The 22,537-nt window shown below is 41.6% G+C and overlaps 1 protein-coding gene across 1 annotated transcript; it reads left to right on the plus strand.

Moving 5' to 3' along the window:
- Positions 1–18: 18 nt before the first annotated feature.
- ACTR2 (actin related protein 2) lies at positions 19–22,082 on the plus strand. Its single transcript, XM_048935871.1, has 9 exons — positions 19–153; positions 4,884–4,994; positions 10,589–10,804; positions 14,442–14,514; positions 15,924–16,060; positions 16,784–16,933; positions 17,618–17,763; positions 18,190–18,322; positions 19,525–22,082. Exons 1-9 carry the CDS (start codon positions 106–108, stop codon positions 19,693–19,695), a joined length of 1,185 nt encoding a protein of 394 aa, XP_048791828.1. The 5' UTR covers positions 19–105; the 3' UTR covers positions 19,696–22,082.
- The last annotated feature ends 455 nt before the right edge of the window (positions 22,083–22,537 follow it).

A 22,537-nucleotide genomic window follows, 5' to 3' on the forward strand; every position in this document is an offset into this window, starting at 1 on the left:
GCGCGCGACAGGGCGGGCGGCAGGGCGGGCGCGCGGCCCGGCGGCGGCGTCGTGCGGTGACGGTGCGGCGGTCGGGCAGACGGACGGGTGGAGGGAGGTGCAAGGATGGACACGCTGGGCAGGAAGGTGGTGGTGTGCGACAACGGCACCGGGGTGAGTCCCGCGAGGCGGCGGCGGCGGGAGGGAGAAGGGCGATTCCCCCGGGCCGGCTTCCTGCCGGCACGCCCGGTCTGCCCGCCGCGCCCTACGCGGCCCAGCGGCGGGGCCTGCGCCGCGGTGAGGCGGCGGGGAATGAATGGGCCGCGGGCGGAGCGGGGGCGGCGCCGCCATCGCCGGGCGCTCCCAGCTCGGGGCTCGCTGCCGCCTCGCCGCCCGTGAGCGCACACGGCGGGAGTTGGTCGTCCGCTCGTAGCGTGGAGGCAGGAAGTGGCAGAGATCGCATCGCGGACCGTCGGGAGGGGTGGCGGTGTGTCCCGTGTGCCCCCCCCAAAATAATGATAGATATATGTGTGTATTTATTTATTTTTTTAAGCGTTTAGAAGATAGAAAAAAGGAAATGTTTAAAGCCAAGGATGGGATAGCTGAGACAAAGGATGGCGTTGTTAGGGATTCGGCCTCCTGAAATGCAGAGCGTGCTGTCAGCACTGCAAGTGATGAGAGCGGGGATCTGACAGCGCTGTTCTGACAGTCCTGGTGCCTTCTCCTGGAGGAAAGAAGGCTGCGGGGTGACCTCATTGCAGCCTTTCAGTACCTAAAGGGAGCCTACAGACAGGAGGGGAATCAACTCTTTGAAAGGGTAGATAACAGCAGGACAAGGGGAAATGGTTTGAAGTTGAGGGAGGGAAGATGTAGGTTGGATGTCAGGGGGAAATTCATTACAGAGAGAGTGATGAGGTGCTGGAACAGGCTGCCCAGACAGGTTGTGGATGTCCCATCCCTGGAGGTGTTCAAGGCCAGATTGGATGGGGCCCTGGGCAGCCAGGGCTGGTATTAAATGGGGAGATTGGTGGCCCTGCATGTGGCAGGGGGGGATGGAGATTCATGATCCTTGCGGTCCCTTCCAACCCTGGCCGTTCTGTGATTCTCCTGTTTTCCCCTTTTTAAGGAAAATGAACAGGGCTGAGGGTCAGCTGGCACTTCCCACAGTACTGTTTAGAAAAAGACGGCATTTCCCCATTTCCTCCCTTTTTTTTCTTTTTTTCCCCCTTTTAGTGCTTAATGCTCTACTCATCAGGCTTGGCCCACGAGGCACATATCTCAGGAACCCTCTCCATCCTCCAGTGCTGCCCTTCTGGTGGCAGCGCAGCACTAAGCTGTACGGCGCTTGGCTGGAGTTGGTAACACCAGCACTGGGTATAAATAACAGGGTGAGGTGCCTTTATGCTGCTGTTAGGGACCTGGAGGAGGGGCCAGCATCACTTCAGCTTCTGTTGGTTTAGGTTGCGTTTACCTCTGAGCAGAACAGTGCATATCTGCAGGATCAGCTCTGTGCAAGAACAGGTATCAGGACACGGCTGTTAAATCAGTCAGCTTGAAATATTTAGGTTAATTTAGGATAATTAAACTGGAAGAAAGTTTTGTTCTTGACATCAGAAAATGCTTGAAACCTCAGCTCAGAATTGAATATGTCAAATTAGCCCTACTTTCTCAAAAAGGTATTTTTCACAGTAACTATTTTCATGTGTGACCAAGAGGACCTGCTTTATGTCAAAAGGATTTCTGACATTTATGGCATCACATGTCATAATTAATGTGTGAAATTAAGTCGCTAGTCAGGAGCCAGAAATATTGTGTAAAAATGGAGACTAGAAAACCCAGATGCAGCTTTAACTTTAAACTTGAATTTACTGCTCTTGTTGTGCTGAAATACAACCTTAATGTGGCTTACTGCTTTGAGGAAGAGGTGACTAGGAGGAAGTTCTTGCAACATGTAGTGCAGAATAGAGGCAGGCAATGGCATCTTGACAGCGAGAGTGATAGAGGTGGATGTTCTGTTATAGGACTAGCAGAAAGTAACTGAGTGGCCAGTAGTATTTCTCTAATAGTATTTAGTGTTTTTGTTTGAGAATTGCATCAACTGAAGGAATCAAACACAGCCCCCGATAAGAATATAAGTGTGTTCATTTTAAAGCCTGTCACGTGATGTCTGTGAGCTTCCTCATTCTTTGCTTTGAAAGAACACTTATACGTTCAAGTTCTTGCTGCTTGATGACTCAGTAGGAAGTGAAAGAGTCCGTGCAAACCACAGTGCAATGGAGAAGAAACTATATATGGTAAAATGGTCATGCGGACAGGCAAAGCAAGTAGCTGCTCTTAAAGCATTTTGAATGTATAGCAGACACTTGCAAAAATGACTGATGGTGAACTTTGGCTTCCTTGCCAAGATGTGTATAAATACATCGAGTGTTGATTTTAATGTTTGAGCCGTGGTGTACACAGTGCTGTACTGAAATCATTGGCTAATTGTTCCAAGGGCTGCACAGAGAAGGGATGGCAGAGCAATAAGCACACTGTACTTCAGTTTTAATAGAGGGCTTCACATGAGGGTGGAAAGAACACCACGACTATTTAATATTTGGCTCCAGATGATTATATTCCAAACTAGTTTATAACCTTCAATCAAATGTTTTGAAAGATCTTTGGTAAGAAGGGGATGAGCATCATACGTTTCTTCTTCAAAAAATCCAAGACAGTTCAGGATTTGTTACGTGGATACGTGTTTGTTGCTGAGGTGCATTTATCTGTTGTCAGCTATCTCTTGGTAGTTTGATTAAGTGTCCTTCTTCAGCCTTAGCACCTTACATGACATCGTCTCCACCCTACCCACCAGCTAGTGTTCACTGTGGTGGTGGGGAGGATGCTACCCTGAGAACACTCAGCATCTCCCACCAGGGAATGCTGGCTACAGAGCTGCTTTCAGTACTCACTAGTAATTAGGGAGGTAAGATTTAGTTTGGATGTCAAGGGGAAGTTCTTTATAGAGAGAGTGGTGAGGTGCTGGAACAGCTGCCCAGAGAGGCTGTGGATGCCCCATCCCTGGAGGTGTTCAAGGCCAGGTTGGATGGGGTCCTGGGCAGCTGGGGCTGGTATGAAATGCAGGGGTGGCCCTGCATGTGGCAGGGGGGTTGGAGACTCATGATCCTTGAGGTCCTTTGCAACCCTGGCCATTCTGTGATTCTGTAATGATTCATGTGGCCTGGGGAAACAAGATGGATTTGAAGGGGAGAAAGAGTCAGAATGAAAATCTGCCCCTTCTGTTTGTTTAACCACGTAGAGCTGACCACAGTTTGTAAAAATGTCACTCGTACAGATTCTTGGTTCTGACCTGAAAGAGAGAGCTGGAGTTAGGCTGTGCAAAATAAAATGAGTGAGATTGAGGGAGGAGGCAGTGAATGGCTAAGCTATCAGGTTTGTGAATTGCCAGTATCCTACTGTTGTGCAATGTCCCAGCAAGGTGTGTCAAGGCCTTAGGGCTTAACATAGGGACAGACTGAAAGTTACAATTACAAACGAGAGGGTAAAACTTATAGTATAGAATAGTATCTTTGTAGCTCAATGTTTTCTAGTTCAGTTCTCTTGTATGCCAGAATGTTGTAGCAGTAAACTTGTGTAGTGCTCTGCAAGCAGTCATTTGTTAGAAGGCAAAGTTTTTTTTTAAGCATCTATAAGCCTTTATTTACACTCTGCCAGACCTTCAGAATGTCTCGAATGTTTCCTGTGGTGTAAAACATTTGGAAAGCCTTGTGGCATGTCCAGGTAGCGGGATCCAAAAATGTGGCTCTTTGCTTTTCATAGCAGCAGTGCATTCTTGAATACACAGATAAGATCTGTGCAACTCCCTTGTACTCTTTGTCCTAATGTCAGTAAGTAGATGCCTTTACAGAGAACATAGATTGCAACAGAATGAGTGAAATGAATGTTATATGTAATGTAATTCTGCTGGTATTCAGAACAGCTCTGCTGCTGTAGAGAGCAAATTCTGAGTCAGGGAAAGAACTGAGGGGCACAAAAAGCTAAGAATTCCCTCTCCACTCCTATTAGCCCAAATTTAACTGGAATGTTTCTTGCACCTTTCCATAATTAGCTTGAAGCATTCCTCACAGATGAATAATGTAGAGCAACAGAAAGCAACTTTTCATGTTAGAGTTGCACATCATCACAGGCAGGTTTTTTTTTGTGCTCAGTTAATGCTTTCTTAGCACATATGCTGTATCTTCGGAGCTAGCACTGTAAAACTTCCCTTTGTATGTATTTGAGGAACAAACACTTTCAGAACGTCCTGTTTGATGTGAGCCACCACTAGCTGGGACTTCACTTGTGTCCTGTACGTTTTGCTGCATGCTCATTGCTTTTTTTCCTTAAAATCTGCCCTAAAAATGTTAAACTCTTGAGAAATCTGTTTTGAACTGTACAGAGCATCACAGAGAATCCCTTTTCCATAGCACTGTAACACCCGAATTCACAAAGGTTTTGTGTTTTCTGACATATCATTTGCTTTGCTGATCCTTGCGTTAATTGGAAAGGCAAATTAATTGGGGTACTTATGAGGTGATCCGTTACAAAATGGTAAGTTTGTTTGCTGGGGAACTTCTCACAGGGCGGCAGGGAAGTCAGGTTTGAACACTGCACTCTTTTATACCTCTCAGTGCACTTAGTCATTTTCGTACTGCTTCTTCACAATCTGACAGTCTGTTGTGGAAAACATTCTGGAAGGTACTTGAATTCAGTGTTGTATATCCACCTATCTGAAATGTGTAAAAGGAATGTGAAAGCATAAATCTTGTAGGACTCGTGCTCTTAAAGCTGGCGTTTTACTCCCAAACAGATGATTATTAGTAAAAGAAAGTAATAAGTGCTCTAATCAAATCATTTCTTCTTTTCAGTTTGTGAAATGTGGCTATGCAGGCTCCAATTTTCCGGAGCACATATTTCCAGCTTTGGTTGGAAGACCTATTATAAGATCAACAGCTAAAGTGGGAAACATTGAAATCAAGGTAATTCTTTTCATTATTCTTCTCTAACAGATAAATAATATTTAGGGCATCCTTTGACATACGCAGTGTTTGCAAATGCTTGTTTCTGTATTCTTCTTTATGCCCTTTCTGTATCTCTTGATAAACTTCCACGCTGGATTTTACCCTGTCACGTACTACAAAGAAATCAAGAGTGTGGTCTAAAGCTCCGCAGAGGCCTTGTGCTACAATTGAGGAGACAGCGGATAGATCTCAAGTAGTTGTGGGCAAAAGGGGACTTGAAATGCTAGTATGTCAGTGCTGTCAACATCAGAAGGCAGAAATTGAATAGCAGTGGTTGCTATTTATCATCAAGCTGTACTTTAAGATTATGAGACAATGCTGAAGAGCTTCTGAAAATTCGAGGTCTTTTTGTACTCCTTGCTTTCTGATCACAGTTTATCGTCTGTGACATTGCATGAGATGTTTAAGCTCGGTTGTGTTTGCGTTTCACTGTTTCTGTTGGTGTTTTTGTTTTATTGTGGATGGGTGTGTGATACTGGACTGTCAGAGAGCGAGAGGCTGTATCTGAGCTACTTCTTGGCGTGTTATTGTGTGTGTGGGGTGCTGAGGGGAACCACTGATCCCAGATCTTCTTCAGAAGTCTTATAGTCTATCATTTCTCACTTTCTTTTGTAGTTACAGAGCAATGCTTCAGTTGTTAGTAATTGCTTCTGCATTTGAGGCCCCAGTAAGCCTTGGCCCTGCTGTGGTCACAGCCTTGTCTTGCTTCTAGCTACACATTCTCACCTTGTGCTGGCCCTAATGTGCTGCAGTAGTGTGCTGAGCCACTTTAGAGAGCAGGTCCAGCTGAAAAAGTGGAATTTCTTTGTCAGGTAAATTTTGGCCACCTCTTAACAGAATTGTGAAAGCTGCTTTGAGGGCAAGGCAGAAGCAGAAACTTGAGAGAGAAGCAGAAGTGCATGCAGAACTGTAGAAACCCTCATTTCAGTCATTGAAGGGCAAGTAGAACCTCACATGTACAGGCTTTCAATGTTGCTTTCCCTGTTGCTTCTAAGTAGCAGCACAGTAAAAGGGGAAAATACGCACATCTCTGCAGCCTTGTTCCTTATTTTCAGACTCCTAGGAGTGACAAGAAGAACTTCATTTATCTGACTAACCCTGCCCATGAGAGGGAATTGGAACTAGATGGTCTTGACAGTCCCTTCCAACCCAAGCTATTCTGTGATGCTATGACTTCTGCTGCTGCCTGTAGAAGTCAGTACTGTCAGCAGGAGGTAGTGCTAGGAAGTCAAGAGGATGAAAGATATCACAGCTTCCCAAGCTGCTTTTTTTTTTTTTTTTCATATTGCAATGCTCCTTACCTTGTGTCAGCCATGACAATCTGCTTGAAAAGATGAAGGCCTTTCCCCTTCCCAATAGCTAGGAGGGTGTTGGTTGATTTACTATTATTTTTAAGTACAGAGAAAGCATCTTTCTCTGGCAGGACTTGGGCAGGGGCGTTTCTTTGAGTGTCTGCTTTAACTCAGTGTAAAAATTTCTTCAAGCAGGTCCTGGTAAAGTAGTAAAGTTTTATGAAAGTTATAAAGTGGTTAACAAGTCATAAAAGGCAAGAAAAAATTCTCTGGCATTAAATCATATTGTTGAAGTCGTGTTTTCTTTCCAACTGATCTGATATAGCCTGTCCTGCCAGTTCTGGTGTCATGATTATCTAATAACTTAGTTTAATATCCTTCCAGATGTCAGCGTTGAACTAAAAGGATGGGAAGTACAAGCAAGTAATTGTTATGAGAGAGATGCAAAAGACCCCCAAAATTATAATTTTGTTTTTATTGCCCTTCTTATGCCAAAGTGTGGATTATATGCGTCTATTTTAGAGAGTGTAAACTGTGTCCTGATTTCTTCCTAGCTGTTTTAGAGCATCTGCCTGTAACAGCTTCCTACTTTAAGAAAACGTTGTAGCAAGAAATCTATGCCACAGATGCTTTGAATATCCCGGTGGGATAACACAGTGGGTTGACTTGTTAGGTGCGTGTGCCATTTTCCTTTGTGAGATGCTTGCAGATTTCTTAACTGCAATGTATTTCAGCAGTTGAGTTTTGTGCCAAAATCGAATTCTATCCATTCACTACAGGTTCTTACGTTGTAAGCTTAAAACTGGGTAAGGGAAGTGGCCAGAAGATTATCAGTTTAATTTTTGAAAAATATGCAGACAGGCTGTCATTGCTGTGCAGTTCTGAAACTTGAAGTCGATCAGAACAGTGGTTATCATCCATCTACTGAGTTACCAGTGTGAAGTTGCTCTGTCCACGTTTTCTTTCTGGACTCTCATTTCACAGTAAGGTGAATTAATTCCCATTTTTTTGCTTACTGCCATAAAAGCATTTAAACACAGTGAAACAGATAGCCACTAGAAAGCAAGAAGAGCGTGGTCACCCTCCTCATGCATCTGCTGCTGGCTCTGGAATGATTGTGGAACTCCAGCCTCAGTAGTTGGGGGTGTATCATTTTCTTGTACCTGCAGTCCCCAGTTGAGGACATAAACACAAAATTCAGGTATCACTGGTATTATTTTGCTTCAAGTTGTAGCCTCAGAAGTTGGAAACCAGACGTGTGGATGCCACTTTGCAGTCTTCACCGATTCGCTGGTCTCTGAAGCAAGTCTGGGAGTGAATAACCTGAGGAAGGCCGGATCACTGAGCATCTTTGACCAATTAAGACAGGATTTTAGGGCATTTGAGATTCGGGGAGCCATTAGTCCATGTCTTACAGCTGTGCTCAGTTTCTGCCAAAGGCAGCGTGGTGCTGTACTTCCTCTGCATCTGAAGTGAGGAAGGAGGCTGAGCTTTGACCAGTCTCCTTGTGCTAAGGCAGCTGCCACAAATTGTGAACGCTTTCCCTCTGACACAATTCACACAATAGGTAGATTTGCCTCCATAGTGCTGATAGTTACCTTTATGGCTTTTGCTAATTTACATGTAGATTTACTTGAAGGAGGAAGAATCTCACTGGTAATGAAAATGACCTTAGTATAATTTCAGACAGCATTTGTATGTTGCACTTCAGGATGCTTCCCAGCTCCTTAATTCTTCTATTTTCCTACATCCGTAGCTTGCTATTGTGAAGAACTTTGGTTCCATGATATCTGAACAATTAAGCCTCCTTATAGATGAGTACTTTTATGTTATTGTTTTGAATTCCTGTGTATTTAAGGCAGAATACTTAGAACAATCTAAACGTAGCAGCAGCCAGAGCTAGCTGTAGTCGAACCCTTTCTGCAGAGTCTCATCTAGTTCAGATGAGCACGTTGCTCAGGAGAAAATTCCAGTGTTACAGAGTAGTTATGCACAGAATCCTACTAGAAAGGGACAGATTTTGTTTGCAACATGAGGTGCACAAACACGACGTGCCAGTGACTTGTTGCAGTAGCTTTAAATGGAGACTTTTAAGCTAAAATCCCAAGGATGTTAACTTGGCCCTAACGATACTAACCTGAATATTTTCCAGCTGTGCGTGCATCTTTTTTTTGGCTTATTTCTACTGTGTTCTTAAAATAATTGGAGAATTTCATTTAGGCTTTTTCTGACTTTCTTGCTTCTACCTTTTCTTCACCTTTCTTGACCGGTTGAAGTAGAATAACAAAAAAATGGTAAGTGGGTGCCTCATGCTGCTTGTTTAGTGTTTATGCTTGGTGGGACCTGGAGCTCTTCTGCTGTTTTTTGCTACTCATTGTTCTGTCTTGCCTTACATTTTGCCTTGGAATACATACTCACTTTGGATGTTTTTCATTGCTTTGGTTTACTAGCAACTAACTGATGAGAATATTTTATGTATTGTGTTTATGAGATAACCTGTGGTTTTGCAAGGTGCAAGAATAACACTTCAAGACCAACGTGAGCTCAGTATCTCCAACAGTGGAAATTACTTTACATAAAGTTACAGACCAAGGGCTTGAAAAAAGTTTCAATTTCCAATCAGACAAATATTACTGAGTCCCAGAGTGATGGAAACATTGAATGTCACGGCAGTGACGCTGTATGCACTGCCCTCCTTCACCCAGTGTGCATGCTGTTTGTTTGTGTGCCCTGGAGAACAATGAATGGTTCTGCCCTTCAGCTTTGTTTTGTTAACAGGACGCAGAAGTTTGGTGTGACTTGATTGTGTGTTTGAATACAGGCTTTTCCTGGGCCATGTCCTGTCCAGGAGTACAAAGCCTCCAAGAGCAGCACACAATGAAACGCTGCTGATTCCTCTCACTGCTGGTGTTTCTGATGGCATAATGTGGTGTGGGGTGGGGAAGCATCCATCGTATGCTTCACTGAAGTACCTTTGATTTTGAAAGGTAGAGCTTTGACTTCTGTCTTCTGTACGGTCTGGGTAATGGAGGTGTGATCTACTGCACAAGGGAAAGCAAATGGAGCCCTTGGTCAGGGAGAAGGGGTGGAAGAGGAACAGATTATTTTGAACTGTTCTCAATAAACTTCCTATTTTTGCTGGCAGCTCTTTAGGTTGCTTCTGAAATGGGCTTTTATGGACTTGATGCTGCATTTCTCTGTGTGTGTCTTATTTTACCTCTTGCATTGAGTAGTAAATTGAATAACCTTCACTGTGAAAGTTTTCTGCACCGTGGTAACTGCTGGCATGTTTTTGTGTGGAGCAGACAATTTTCTGCAGTGAAATGAAAGCTATGTAGAGTGAAAGCAGTGCTGTAAGCAGTGCTCTAGAAGCATGCTGTTAGAGGCTACGTGTGAGCCGATCAGTTAAGGCTTCTTTAGGAAAACGAGAGAGACAGCAGGGAACAAACACAATGTTGTATTGTGCATACTTCCTCTGGGAAGTACGTGGGAAAGGAGAAGATAGAGTGCTACTAATTTGAATGTGCAATGTTTGCATAACTGCATAACTACCTTTAAGAAACAGATTGCTTAATTAGTGGGAGATGATTGTACAAACTGCATTTGTTGGTTGTGTTTGCGTAAGAATGCGTTGCCGTGGTTTTTGACCTGGGACTTGCAGCATGGAACAAACCAGGGTATGTTTTACATTTAGGTGTCTCTCCTCTTCACATCCTACTGGAATAGGCAACGTGTAAACCACTGTTTCTTTTAATGTATAGAGTGGAACTTGTAATCACTGATTTGCTATTGCTGCTGTTCTGCTTGCTCATAGAGCACTCACTATTCCTTTTCTGGCATCATGCAGTGTGCAGGGAAAATATTCTGCAGTCTGTCTACTATCCTTACATGCTGTTTTGCATCTCAGCCTTTTGAAATCTGATGACAAAACTTTGGAGGTGTCAGTGGAGAAACATCTACACGTACAGAAGTCTTGGCAGTATCTAGCATTAGTGGGGCTTGTTGGTGTGTGTGGGGTTAACTGGAAAATGGAATTAAAGTTCATTTTGGAGAAGGTTTGGAATGGATAACAGCCCAATTTAAATACTAGATGGAATATATTCTACTTGTCTCCTAAGTTCCTGAAAGCAATCCTGAAATGTGGGCTTTGTTTAATAACACATACATGTGGGCTGGCACAGCTTGCTGTCACTGTTTGAGGATTTTGTTCTTTAGGAGACTTTGCAACAACTGACATACTTCAATGTTAACGTTTTACAGGATCTCATGGTTGGAGATGAAGCAAGTGAATTGCGTTCAATGCTGGAAGTTAATTATCCAATGGAGAATGGCATCGTTCGGAACTGGGATGATATGAAGCACCTCTGGGATTACACATTTGGACCAGAGAAACTTAATATTGACACAAAAAATTGTAAAATACTGCTTACAGAGCCTCCTATGAACCCAACTAAAAACAGAGAGAAGATCGTGGAGGTATGTCTCTCTAATAGGAACTAGGATGTGCTGTTGTTGAAGCATGGATAAAAAACCTGCATTTTCTCGGAATGCACAGAAGCTGCCTGAGGCGAGGCAGTTCTCCTACCTTCTGAGCAAAATGTGTCATCAGCCGTGGTTATAAAGGCTGCTGTGGTCAAATTCAAACAGTCCCTCTATCCAAAAGTTATAAGCAGACTGGGTGTCTAAAGCCACATCACCTACAAAACAGTCAGCAATGCATGCTTTTCGTCAGGTATCTGAGATATGTTGATTACCAGGTATTGGACGAATGTTAAGTAATTTAAATGACTCGAACTTCTGTAAGCCCGTAATGTTTCTGAAGAGACTGAGGCTTGAACAAGATGATGCTTACCAGATGGAGCAGTGTTGTTGGAAGTAGCTGAGACAAAGGTGTGATGACAACATTGATCTTTGATTAACACTAGGGATTGTCAATGAAAGCCTTTTTAGAAAGAAAGCTGGGTTCTTGGATCCCGTGCTGCCCTGGACAACCTAAACTACCTCTGAATTTGGTTGGTTACAGGAATAAGAACTTACTTTTATCATGACCTACTAACTTTCCTTTTAAACCATTAGTTGTCACAGCTATAGCAGTGCTTTCTGCAGTGTGACCATTGGGTGTTTTTACAGCAATCTTTTCTTTTGGTGTCTTGCTAAATAAACCCAATGTGGAAAAGGATTAATCAAACTGTGCAATTTTTTGTGTTTTTAAGTTGAAAATTTTCTAGCACTTATAGACATTAGTGGCCCATTATCTCAGTGTTGTGTAACTCAACATTAGCAGTGTTACCTGTTGTGTAGCAGTCAGCTGTGGTGTGATGGATGTAGTGACCTGTTCTGGGTTGCCTCCATGCAGTAGGAACGGCTGAATTTCCTGTTGAGGCTGCTTTGCTTTTCAGCTGCCTACAATGGTGTACTTGTTTCTGTTTTCCTGCTAAGTGCAACAGGCTGAGTTTTAGTTATTCTGGTACTGAGTAATTTTATCCCATAAATTGAGAAGCCTCCTATAGCTTCAGAAGTCTGAGGAAACATTTGTATTGCCCTGTGTGCTTTCTAAAGCCACTCCAGAGACTGTAGATACTTAACCACGATTCAGAGGATTAAGGAGAACCAGAATCCATTTTCATAAACTCAAACTTGAGCTGAACAGGAGTTCCCTGTTCCTATTAATATTCTTAATGGATCATAGCATTAGGAGGACTAGGAATATTTAATTTTTAACTGCAACCTATTTACACTTGTCTGTCCTCCACTTTTGAAGCATGCTCTTCCTTTTCAGGGGGCTAGACCAGAATGAAGCAGGGAATGGAATTAATGTTTTCCTAAAGCCTGTAGTAGATGTCTCTATGTTTTGTGATGCATTGCAGTAATAGTATTTCAAAGAAGAAGCTTAGTCACTTGGACCATCTCAAGGTGGTAGATAATTACTTGTGCTGTACTTCATTCTACTTCCATTGGTTCTCATTCCTCGCTGCATTTCTCCATCAAACACAGCTACACAGAAATAGCAGTTCACATGATGTGTACATTGTAACATAGATACTTTTAAAGTGCTGTTTCTTTTGTAGCATGCACAAGGCACAGATTGCTATTCAATTTAAGGTAATGTTTGCTGCTTGTCTCCAGTTGTTGCTCCGTTATCATTCTGAAATACCCCTAGGAGCAGCTTGAATTTCGTTGCATGTCATGTAGTGTTAGAGATACACTCTAACACAGTCACTTCTCCTAGTTTCAGTCTAGTTTTCTTGGTCTCTTTATCCCAATTCTTTGTTCTTCCTCCCTAGGCCCGCTTAGAACATCACCAGCTAATCCAAAAGCAGCTGTCACTAGAAGGAAATTCTGCTCTGTGTTTACATCTTAGGTTTTTTAATATGTTCATCCTGTGACGAGGTGTTTTTGTAGTCAAAGAGAGCAGACCTAGATGGCTTGAAAGAAAGAACATTGAAAGAAAGAACAGCAAACCCCAGATCTCTGTATATGAGCTTCAGCAGATTTTTGCATGTCAGAGGAGGGGTTGTAAAAACCCAAAGCAAGCCATTTTCATGGCAAGGTGCTTTGCAGTCACTCCCTCTACATTCCTCTAACTTCTGTCATGCTCTATGCTCACTGCAGATGTTCCTAGAAAGGGAGCATCTGTGCTCCCAGGGATTTTGCTATGTGCTCAATATAGCTATGAAATAATTAACTTGACTTTGCAAGGATCAGGATTTTGATATGGAACAGCCATTTTAAAACTGTGCTCTTCTAACAGAGGAGGGTCTTTAAATAGTTCAGAATTTTGAAATTGTCAGGCATCAGCATTTTTTTTTCCTTGAAGATATTTAAGATCTTTAAGATATTTAAGATCTTTAAGATATCTTTTACTTGAACTGTGGGAGTGCTTAGGATTTAATCAGTTTCTAATCCTGGAAGTGGCAGAAGTGCTTGGGAGGCTGTAGAAGAGCAAAAACAGACCTTTGTGCCGGAATGATCAGAGTTCATCATTTTTTCATGGTAAAGCATTTGGAGGAGGAAGCTGCTGTGCATTACTTGTTTACTTTGCCTTCTTTGTGTTTATAGAGAGGACAAGATCCGATAAACTGGACATCCTTTAATTTTAAACCATTTCTTCACTGCAACTAGTTTCAGTGCTTAGGGGAGCCTAGTTTATGAGACGGGCAATTCCTTTCATGTTTTAATAAGAGCTGCTCTGCAAACCTGCATTGTTTTTTTTTTAAAAAAAGGCTGATGATGCACTGGAACAGGCTGCCCAAGGAGGCTGTGGATGCCCCATCCCTGGAGCATTCAAGGCCAGGCTGGATGTGGCTCAGGGCAGCCTGGTCTGCTGGTTGGCGACCTGCACATAACAGGAGGGGGTTGAAACAAGATGATCATTGCAGTCTTTTCCAACCCAGGCCATTCTATGATTCTGTACTCTATGACTGTTCTGTAAGTAGCAGCTGAGTCATTCTAGATGTACTCCTTCCACTGTAGCGAGGTTTGCACTGAAGCTGATTCTAGAAGTTTGTCACCTCTTGCACTTCAAAGAAAGGAAGAAGGCCCAGAGGACAGTCTGTGACACTGTGCTGATTCTAGACCAGTATGAGTAGGTTTGTTTGCTCTGTCTTGGACAATCTCCGGTTGTGTAAAGATGGTGATCCTGATATGAAGAAGAAAAAACCTGAACCTCATTAGAAGTAGAACATCCAGCTATAACAAATGTTTAGTTCCCAAGTCACATTTAAATAATGAAGTAGCTGGCTGGCCTGCAAGTACGTGCCTCCCACTCAATACACACTTTAGAAAATGGCTTGGTAAAATGGCAGGATTTGGCACATAGGTTTCTTGAAAGCATTCACTTCTTGTTGCTGAGTGGATGTGAAATGTTTCAAGTCCTTGAGATGATTCGTCTCACATGAATGGACAGGTAAGGTATAAAACTGACAGTGCTAATCACTGCCATAAAGCAAGTGGGTTTTCAATGTTTGCATACAGTATTTGTGATGAAATTTCTTGGAAAGTGTTTTTGATCGGTGAAAACACAGAATTACATGAGGACTGTTTTCAAACATTTGTGACACTTCCTTCAAGGATGGGCCTTACTTGCACACTAATTTTTGCCTTCATCTTGCAGGTTATGTTTGAGACATACCAGTTTTCTGGAGTGTACGTAGCCATTCAGGCTGTCCTTACTTTGTATGCTCAAGGTAGGCAAAGATAACTTAAAATATGTTTAATTTATGTGTTGCTAAGGCAGAGCTCTAATATAGTATTAATGAGGCTTGGGTACTGCTGTAAGCAAGCTCAGTTCTGTTTTAAAGGTTTGCTTTTCGTTTTTGGGAATTATGGATAGTTATCTTTGTGTGCATGTTTAGCAGACCTACTTGTAAAATCCAGTTTATCAAAACTCGTTGTTTCAAGGTGCAGTTCATTTTAGTCTTCAGCATCTTTCCAAGCCTGAATGACATGCTCTTGGTTTTCTGAAAGATTTATCACCACCAATGAATGTCAAGCAGCTGATTAGGTGACTTTGCACTGTTCTCAGTTCAGGAACATGTTGGTTCTTCTGCTATATATAAACAAGAATAAATAACTGCCAGCATAAGAAGAAAATTACAGATTCACTGAATTCAATAGAAATTCTGCCATTGGCTGCCGTTCATCCATGATCTAGGATGTTCAAGACGTGGGTTCTAATAACATGACTTCTTACATCTGTTTACTGGTGGCTTGGTGTACTTAACCACTGTGTGGCAGGAAATCAGAATGTCCTTCCTTGTTGACATGTCATCATAGCGTCTGTGCCCAAGAGCAGAAGTTCAAGGGAGGGACTGCTATGCAAGTCACTAAAAGCAACTGAACCCAAACCACTCCTGCAGGCCTGGTTTTCAGTTTTATTTGCTGATCACTCTTTCTTTTTTTTCCTTTATCATTGTTTTTTGTTTGGTTCATTACAAGTCTATCTGTCTGAAAAATACACAGTCTCCCATTTACAATTACAGCAGAATACTGCATAGTGCTCAGTTACTCTGAACAACAAAACATAAAACAACTTGGAGCAGCCTGCTGTTGAAGAACAGATATTTTCTGCCCTATGAAAGCATTAATTGGTACTTGAGAAGAAAGCATCATGAACAAATCCTAACAGTAATTCTAACAAGAGAAACTTGTGGCATGAATACCTCTGCATTTCTTTATATTGGAGCAATTAATATCATGTTGCACATACATAGCTGGATCTGCTCAGGAATTTATAACCCAACAAACATTTAATGACCTTAGCTATTCTCTTTAATTTAAGATGCAATTTAAGATGTGAAAACAGTGGAAAAAATGGCAAATGGTAGAGTTGAAGCACCTAGGCAAGAGGAAGGATAATCCATTTTTAACATGTGTATATACAGGCATTTTCACTGTGAAAATTTTATGTTTAAAATCTAGGTGAGTGGAAATAACTGAATTTTAGGTTTTGCTTCCTTTTCCCAAAAGGGTGATGGCCATTACAGTGTTCTTTTAGGATACCAACGAGGATATGATTACAATGATAAAACTGTTCTGCTCTATTTATGGAGGTGCTACTAACAGTTGTACTTCCTCCCCTGTTTCATTCTTCTAGGTCTGCTGACTGGTGTTGTTGTGGACTCTGGAGATGGTGTCACTCATATCTGCCCAGTTTATGAAGGTTTCTCTCTCCCTCATCTCACCAGACGGTTAGATATTGCTGGGAGGGATATCACCAGGTACCTCATTAAGGTGAGCTGGAAAGAGTCTTTAAGGCTGAGGCTGATGGCACATGGGTTCAAGTTAAAATCCCTTGGTAGAAAGAAACTTTATTGTTTGTGTGTTCTTTACATAAAGAGAACCAGTATTCTTTGTATTGCTTCAGCCTCTCTGTGTTACGTTTCCTCATCTATAGCACTGATGTTATTCAGACTTCACTCACTTTCCTAGTTATAGTCTAAGAAGGGAAGGACCTTCCTTCTGTGTTTGGGAAGGGAAATCTCACATTTGGCTTTCTTGAGATGTAAAATAAAAACAAGACTGTATTCTAACATCTTTTTTAGCGTAGAAAATAATGTAATGATTCTTATCTGATTATTAAATAAGACTGTTTTATTATTTGCTTTTAAAAAGTATGTAAACCTTAGGATTTTTTAATCCAGAATATTGCTTAACTGCAATATTGTGCTGTTCTGAAGCAATGTCCTAAATGTGAGGATTATTTTAGTATCTTTCACTTCTGTAACAATTGCACTGGAAGTTCTTGGGAAGATTTCCTACTTACAGTGATATTGTATCTGGTTGTTTTTTTTCCTTGTTCTGATAATAATGGATACAGTTACACATTTGACTTAATACTGAATTTGCAGTTAGAAAAGCCAGGGAAACGTGACAAGTTTTTGACTGTGCACACTGGAGGCAAGGAGATCTGTGCTGTTTCTCACCTTTATAGCTAATCTAATCTGTTCACTGTAGCTCCTCTTACTGCGAGGCTATGCTTTCAACCACTCTGCTGATTTCGAGACTGTTCGCATGATCAAGGAGAAGCTGTGCTATGTGGGATACAACATTGAACAGGAGCAGAAATTGGCATTAGAGACCACAGTACTAGTTGAGTCGTACACGGTGAGTGTTTTGAGGCACATTTTCTTGACCTGAATGTATGAGGTCTAAAATCAGGTAGCATTTAGCTTTGATTCCTTGTAAGTTTGTCTTGGCAGTAGCTCACTTCCCAGACATAGAAGTCTGTAGAATCACATTACTTGGTTCTGGGAAAACTTGAAAAGCTGATTTTGGGGATATCTTTAAAGCTTTGTATTGACTTTTGTAACTGTAGATGCTTGAAATTTGAATATTACAGCACAAAAACTTGTAGAGAAAGTGGACTTAGGCTAGCATGTCAGATTGTTTCAGCTTCGTCCCTCTAGCTGTGATACATCTGGGACTGGAAACTGGTAAGAAGGGGGGTAAACTTACTCTTAGGAGACGTGCTGTCATAGCACATGAAAGGAAAGGAGTTTCAGAATAGCATTTTTCTTGCCTCAAGTTCATCTTTAAAATCAAAATTAAGAGCTGTATTGCAAGGCAGCATTTGGTACTTCAGTATCAGTGTATCTGGTCCTTGATCTCTGTAAGTAAATCACATAGCAATTGAAGAATCTTCTTTCAGTAGCACTGACTTCTTGCAGTGGTGACAATAAGCAACAATTTCCTGCTTTAAAACACCTAGTAACAACGTAAGTCATTTCCTCCTGTTTTCTGTATCTAAGTGGCTAAAAACAGCCTGCTGAATGGCTTTCTCTTCACTAGCTCCCAGATGGCAGGATTATCAAAGTCGGTGGAGAACGGTTTGAGGCACCAGAGGCACTTTTCCAGCCTCACTTAATCAATGTGGAGGGGGTTGGTGTGGCTGAACTGCTGTTCAACACCATCCAGGCTGCTGACATTGATACCAGGTAAGAGCACACTTACTCCTGCACTCTGACAGTGAATTGTGACACAGGGATTGCTTTCCAAGAAAATAACATCTTTTTGCTTTAGTCACCACCAGCTGTGTGAAGATATATGTTGGAACTGGGGGTCGGTCTTAGATGACTTTTTGAAGCTTAATGCATTATCTGAAAACATTACTATTTTGTATGAATAAGCAAGGATTAAATCTTGGAATTGTGGGGTTTCTTTTGTGTTCCTTCTTTTTTAATTGCTGCTTTCTGGGACATCTGGAGAAGTGTGAGCAAGTGTGCCAAACTTGGGCAAAGGTTGTTTTTGTGTTTGTGTGATGTCAGTTTTGTAGATCTGTATTTACTTCTCTGTATGTACAGCTACCTACTTGTCCTATCAGAAACTCTGTAGCACACTAAAAAGATTGTTCTCTTGGTTAGGTCTGAATTCTATAAGCACATTGTGTTGTCTGGAGGGTCCACTATGTACCCTGGGCTGCCTTCACGACTGGAGCGAGAACTTAAACAGCTCTACCTGGAACGAGTTCTGAAAGGAGATGTGGAAAAACTCTCGGTAAGTTCTGAGTCACTGCTGTATTTGTGTGGGGCACGGGTTTATCCTGAATCCCCACTAGAGGGAACCAAGTAGTCAGAAATGACAAGCTGTGGATCACCCTCCACACAGCTTGAAAAGCTTGGTGCATCCCGGTTCTTCACAGTCTTGTGCTGGCTTTTGCATATATATGCAGTAAAGCTGCCTTCTGGTCATGCTAATAGAAAGTCGTTCCTGAAGTCTTGGGTTAGTTTGAGCATAAAATGTGCAGTTAAATGCTAGCGTACAACTCTCATGTAGAATGAGGGGTGCTAGTGAGTTTTTGTGCTATAGAAGGTCATCGCTGAGCAAAAATTATTTCTGTCTTTGAAAGCTTGGGCTCATGCTATGCATTGTAGATGAAATGCTCAAAAGTTTAAGGCTAGAGTTCACACGTCGTCAAGTGGAATCATTTTCCTTGCTCACCTGCAGACAAAAGCCAAACAGATGATGGAGGTAGCATTGCCTTCTATCTAGTAACAATGTCATGTGCTTTTCAAAAAGGAGATATTTATGGAAGAAATTTCTCAGAGTGAAGTTTCTAACGTTGAACTGAATTGAACTTCCTCAGCTTTGAATACAGTATTCTCTGAAGATCTCTTACAGCCATTTAGAATGACTCAGTTGCACAGAATAGAATCACAAAATCACATGTAGCTTTGACTGTGCTCATTTTGCTCTTGCAGTTGGAGCTTGGGCATCAAATAATTAAGAATATTCATTAGATAAGCTGGCTTAAGTTGTATAAATTTAGAATCTGTTCCATCTGCCCTCCTCAAATTTGGTATAATTCTAAAACATTTTGTGATCTGGTAAACTCCTGATAATTTTAGCCATCAAAGCTTAGCAAGTATTTAACTCTTCTTCCGTGTTCATAAAATGCAAGAATACGATCTTTAATTTTCTGTTCTGACTTCTGGGCTTTTTGTGGATACGTGGAAGGTATAATTTTGGGGACGTGTCAATAGCCCTCTCTAATTTCCAGTGCAAAGTAGTTATTTGACTTTGGTTGTGCGAGCTGGAAGCTCACACAAAGTGCCCCGTGCTAGCATTGCATTTTGGTTGCGTTTCTCACACTAAGCAGCTTTTGTTCTTTCACTGTTCTAGTAGAAAGCACAGTTCTGTTTGAGTAGGCTTTGTTTTGAGAATCCTAACAGCAGTTTTGTTGGTTTTTTTTTCCTTAGAAATTTAAGATCCGAATTGAAGACCCACCTCGCCGAAAGCACATGGTGTTTTTGGGCGGCGCAGTTCTAGCAGACATCATGAAAGACAAAGACAACTTCTGGATGACCCGACAAGAATACCAAGAAAAGGGAGTGCGTGTGCTGGAGAAGCTTGGTGTGACTGTTCGATAAATCCCAAAGCTTGTTCCCATCACGTCTAAAGCTTTTTTTCTTTCATTGCCAATCTCTGAACTCACTCAGCTACATGCTATGGAAAGGCCTGTCTGTGGCCTTTGACCCAAAGGTCAGGTTTTGTTCTGGTTTCTTGGGGTAGCTTTTGTTAAATGTTTCTTAATGTGGCTAAATTTGACTATTAAATTTGACCACTTCCCCGCAAACAAAACAGAGCAAGAGCAGCCTGTCTACTTCATTGTTCCTTCCCAGTAGGCAATTGGGTAATTCTGGTAGGCTTTTTCTTCTGGGTTTATTGCTGTAGTACTGCTAGCTTTTGTCTCTAGTTCACAAGGGGTTGTGTGCCTTTTTTAGCATAAGAAAACCTTTAAACGGGAGCTTTTGCTATTGGATCATTGTGGTGGTTATCTTTGCATCTTTTTGCCTCTCTCTACATTAAGACTTCTTTTTCTTTCCTGCAATAAGGAATTTTGATTAAGCATAGTTAGAAACTAGTTTAACTAGCTGGAATGGCTTTACACACCGTGTCGATGTAATGTGGTTCTGTATGCCCTGCTGCCTCAAACTGGTTTCTGAGGCCGTTTATCAGAATCCTTAGAGGAGGTGGGGCTTCCATGCTGTATTTCTCTAAGTGGGCATGTACACAGTTGCCACAAACCAGGGAACACCGGATATTCTGGCAAAAGTAAATTTGTGGCCTTAGATGTCTTTTTTTTTATTATTTTGGAGGGAGGAGACAGGTTTGAGCTGTGTTGCTTTTCTGTTAAGGGACAGCTGGAGGTCAGTCTGACCAAAAATGCCTCTTTTTGTAGCTACGTTTTGGTACCGTGTTATCTCAGCATAGGGAGCAAGAATGTTACGTTAGCTGTTCTGTAACTGTTGAGAAACTTACTTAGATGTGCTGAGAGAGGAGCCTCTGAACTTCTAAAGAGATTAAATACTTTCAGAAATGCTTGTGAAAACTGTAATTAAAGATATTAAAGCTCCCCAAACTAAGTTTAAAATGTTTTAAGTGCTTGTATGTACATCAGAAGCACTTGTATTAAACTTTACAAGTATATTAACCTAGTGCCAAGTAGTTATTGCAAATGAATATTTCAATGCCCAGTGTTCATCGCAGCAAGCAGATGTTTATAAACAACCACTGGCAGTAGGTTATAAAGAATGACCTGTGTTTGTTCTAGTTGAAAATAGCACTGGAAGAGGAGATGTTGGTTGGTAAATATCTGCAACTCATTTTGATTTTTTGGATACTTTAGGTGGGATGGGGAAGGAAGTGAAAAACAATGACAAAAATGCTGTTTGCAGAAAGTACATTAAAGCTGAGTTGTACTGAAAACTAGAAGTTGTCACTAGTAATTATCAGCCATCTTCTCCCAGTAGAGTTGCCTGTATTTTCTTTCCCGTAGCAGACTGATCAGCACAATCAAATCTGCCTTACACAAAGCATAGCAAAAACTGCTCGCATACGGATTTGCCAGTTAGATGTAGTTCTACTTTGCTTGTCATGGAAATGTTATCTCACTTCTTACTTAGTTTTCCAAGCCTACCATAACATGTAAACGTGAGGAGGTTAAGATCTGCTTTTGACTTCCAAACCTTGGAATGTACAAGATGTGCTTTCATATACTTGCCATTTGTCTACATCTTTACATTAATGATCGACCCCGGGAACGGGGAAATATTAAACTCCCTTGGATTCTTAAAGGTTGCTTTCTTTCTAAATCAAGCAGACAGCTTCCTTTTGGCCAAGAGAGCCAAACAGGCAGAGACCATGTCTGCATTTCTTAAGCAACAGGACAGATGCTATAGTATTGCTAGTAATGACCATTTAATTATAGGTGGGTGGGGTTTTTTGCAGCTATATTTACTCTTAACTTGAACAATATGAATTTACAGGCATGCCGGTCATGCCTCAGTGCATGCACTTATGCAGTTACTAGATTTTTGGGGACGTGAATGTAAGGGGTATTCTGAATTCCTCTAGTCTTCTGAACATTTAATACACAAAGATTTAAAAATGCTGTGCGCTTGCTTTACAGCTATGGTTTCTCACGTGACTGTCTCTGGGCTTTCTGGACAGCTTTGAGAATCGTGTAAATAAACCAAAGAATGACTTAACAACCTTTTTTTGAATGACAATCTGCCACGTGATCAATTGTACAAATCCAGACCTTGACCTGAACCCCTTTTCTAAGCCACATTCTCCCCTCTTCATTGGCTTCGGTTAGGTATGTGCCTATCTTCAATAAAGGTTTTGGAATTTGGCCCTTTCACAAGAGAACTTCACAGCACCATTAGAAATAAATGTCAGTTGATTATGCAGTATCTTAAGATTTCATGGAAACAATGTATTTATTGGGGGGGGGGGGAAGAAAAGAAAGAAAGACAAAGCATATTGCATTACAGCTATCCTGAATCCAGAAGAATGAATACGACATCCACAGACTGAATGGGGTTCCAGTTGTGCTCAGTGTGGTTCTCAATGTGTTAGCACACACGAGTGTGTGTTTGTTCTCTTGTTCTCTCAGCTGACAGTTTCACTACTGAAGCACTATATGAAAGTAATCTGGTTTTCATGTTGTTGGTTTTTTTTATTTTTAAAGACCAAATAACTTTGGTTCTATTTGCAACATGCTTCAGCTCCTATAAAATTAGACTAGAAGATGCTGCATCAGCTGTAAGATTTTTGGAACTACCCCACTTTTAACGTTAAGCTGCTTCAAACCCCTCCCCCAGTGTTCTAGGATGTTAACCTATGTAACACAAATGGCTTTTTTATACAGCTCTGAACAGCATGTTAACACGCAGCACTGGTTGAGACCATGAATGGAAATAAACA

This window comes from Lagopus muta, chromosome 2 (genome assembly GCF_023343835.1).
Source record: "Lagopus muta isolate bLagMut1 chromosome 2, bLagMut1 primary, whole genome shotgun sequence".
NCBI classification, from domain to species: domain Eukaryota; kingdom Metazoa; phylum Chordata; class Aves; order Galliformes; family Phasianidae; genus Lagopus; species Lagopus muta.

What these genes read in the sequence shown, in the direction of transcription:
- ACTR2 (XM_048935871.1), top strand. Translation starts at nt 106, where the DNA reads ATGGACACGCTGGGCAGGAAGGTGGTGGTGTGCGACAACGGCACCGGG. An exon ending in ACAGAGAGAAGATCGTGGAG is followed by an intron (nt 10,805 to 14,441) that starts GTATGTCTCTCT and finishes TTCATCTTGCAG; the next exon opens with GTTATGTTTGAGACATACCA. An exon ending in TACTAGTTGAGTCGTACACG is followed by an intron (nt 16,934 to 17,617) that starts GTGAGTGTTTTG and finishes TCTCTTCACTAG; the next exon opens with CTCCCAGATGGCAGGATTAT.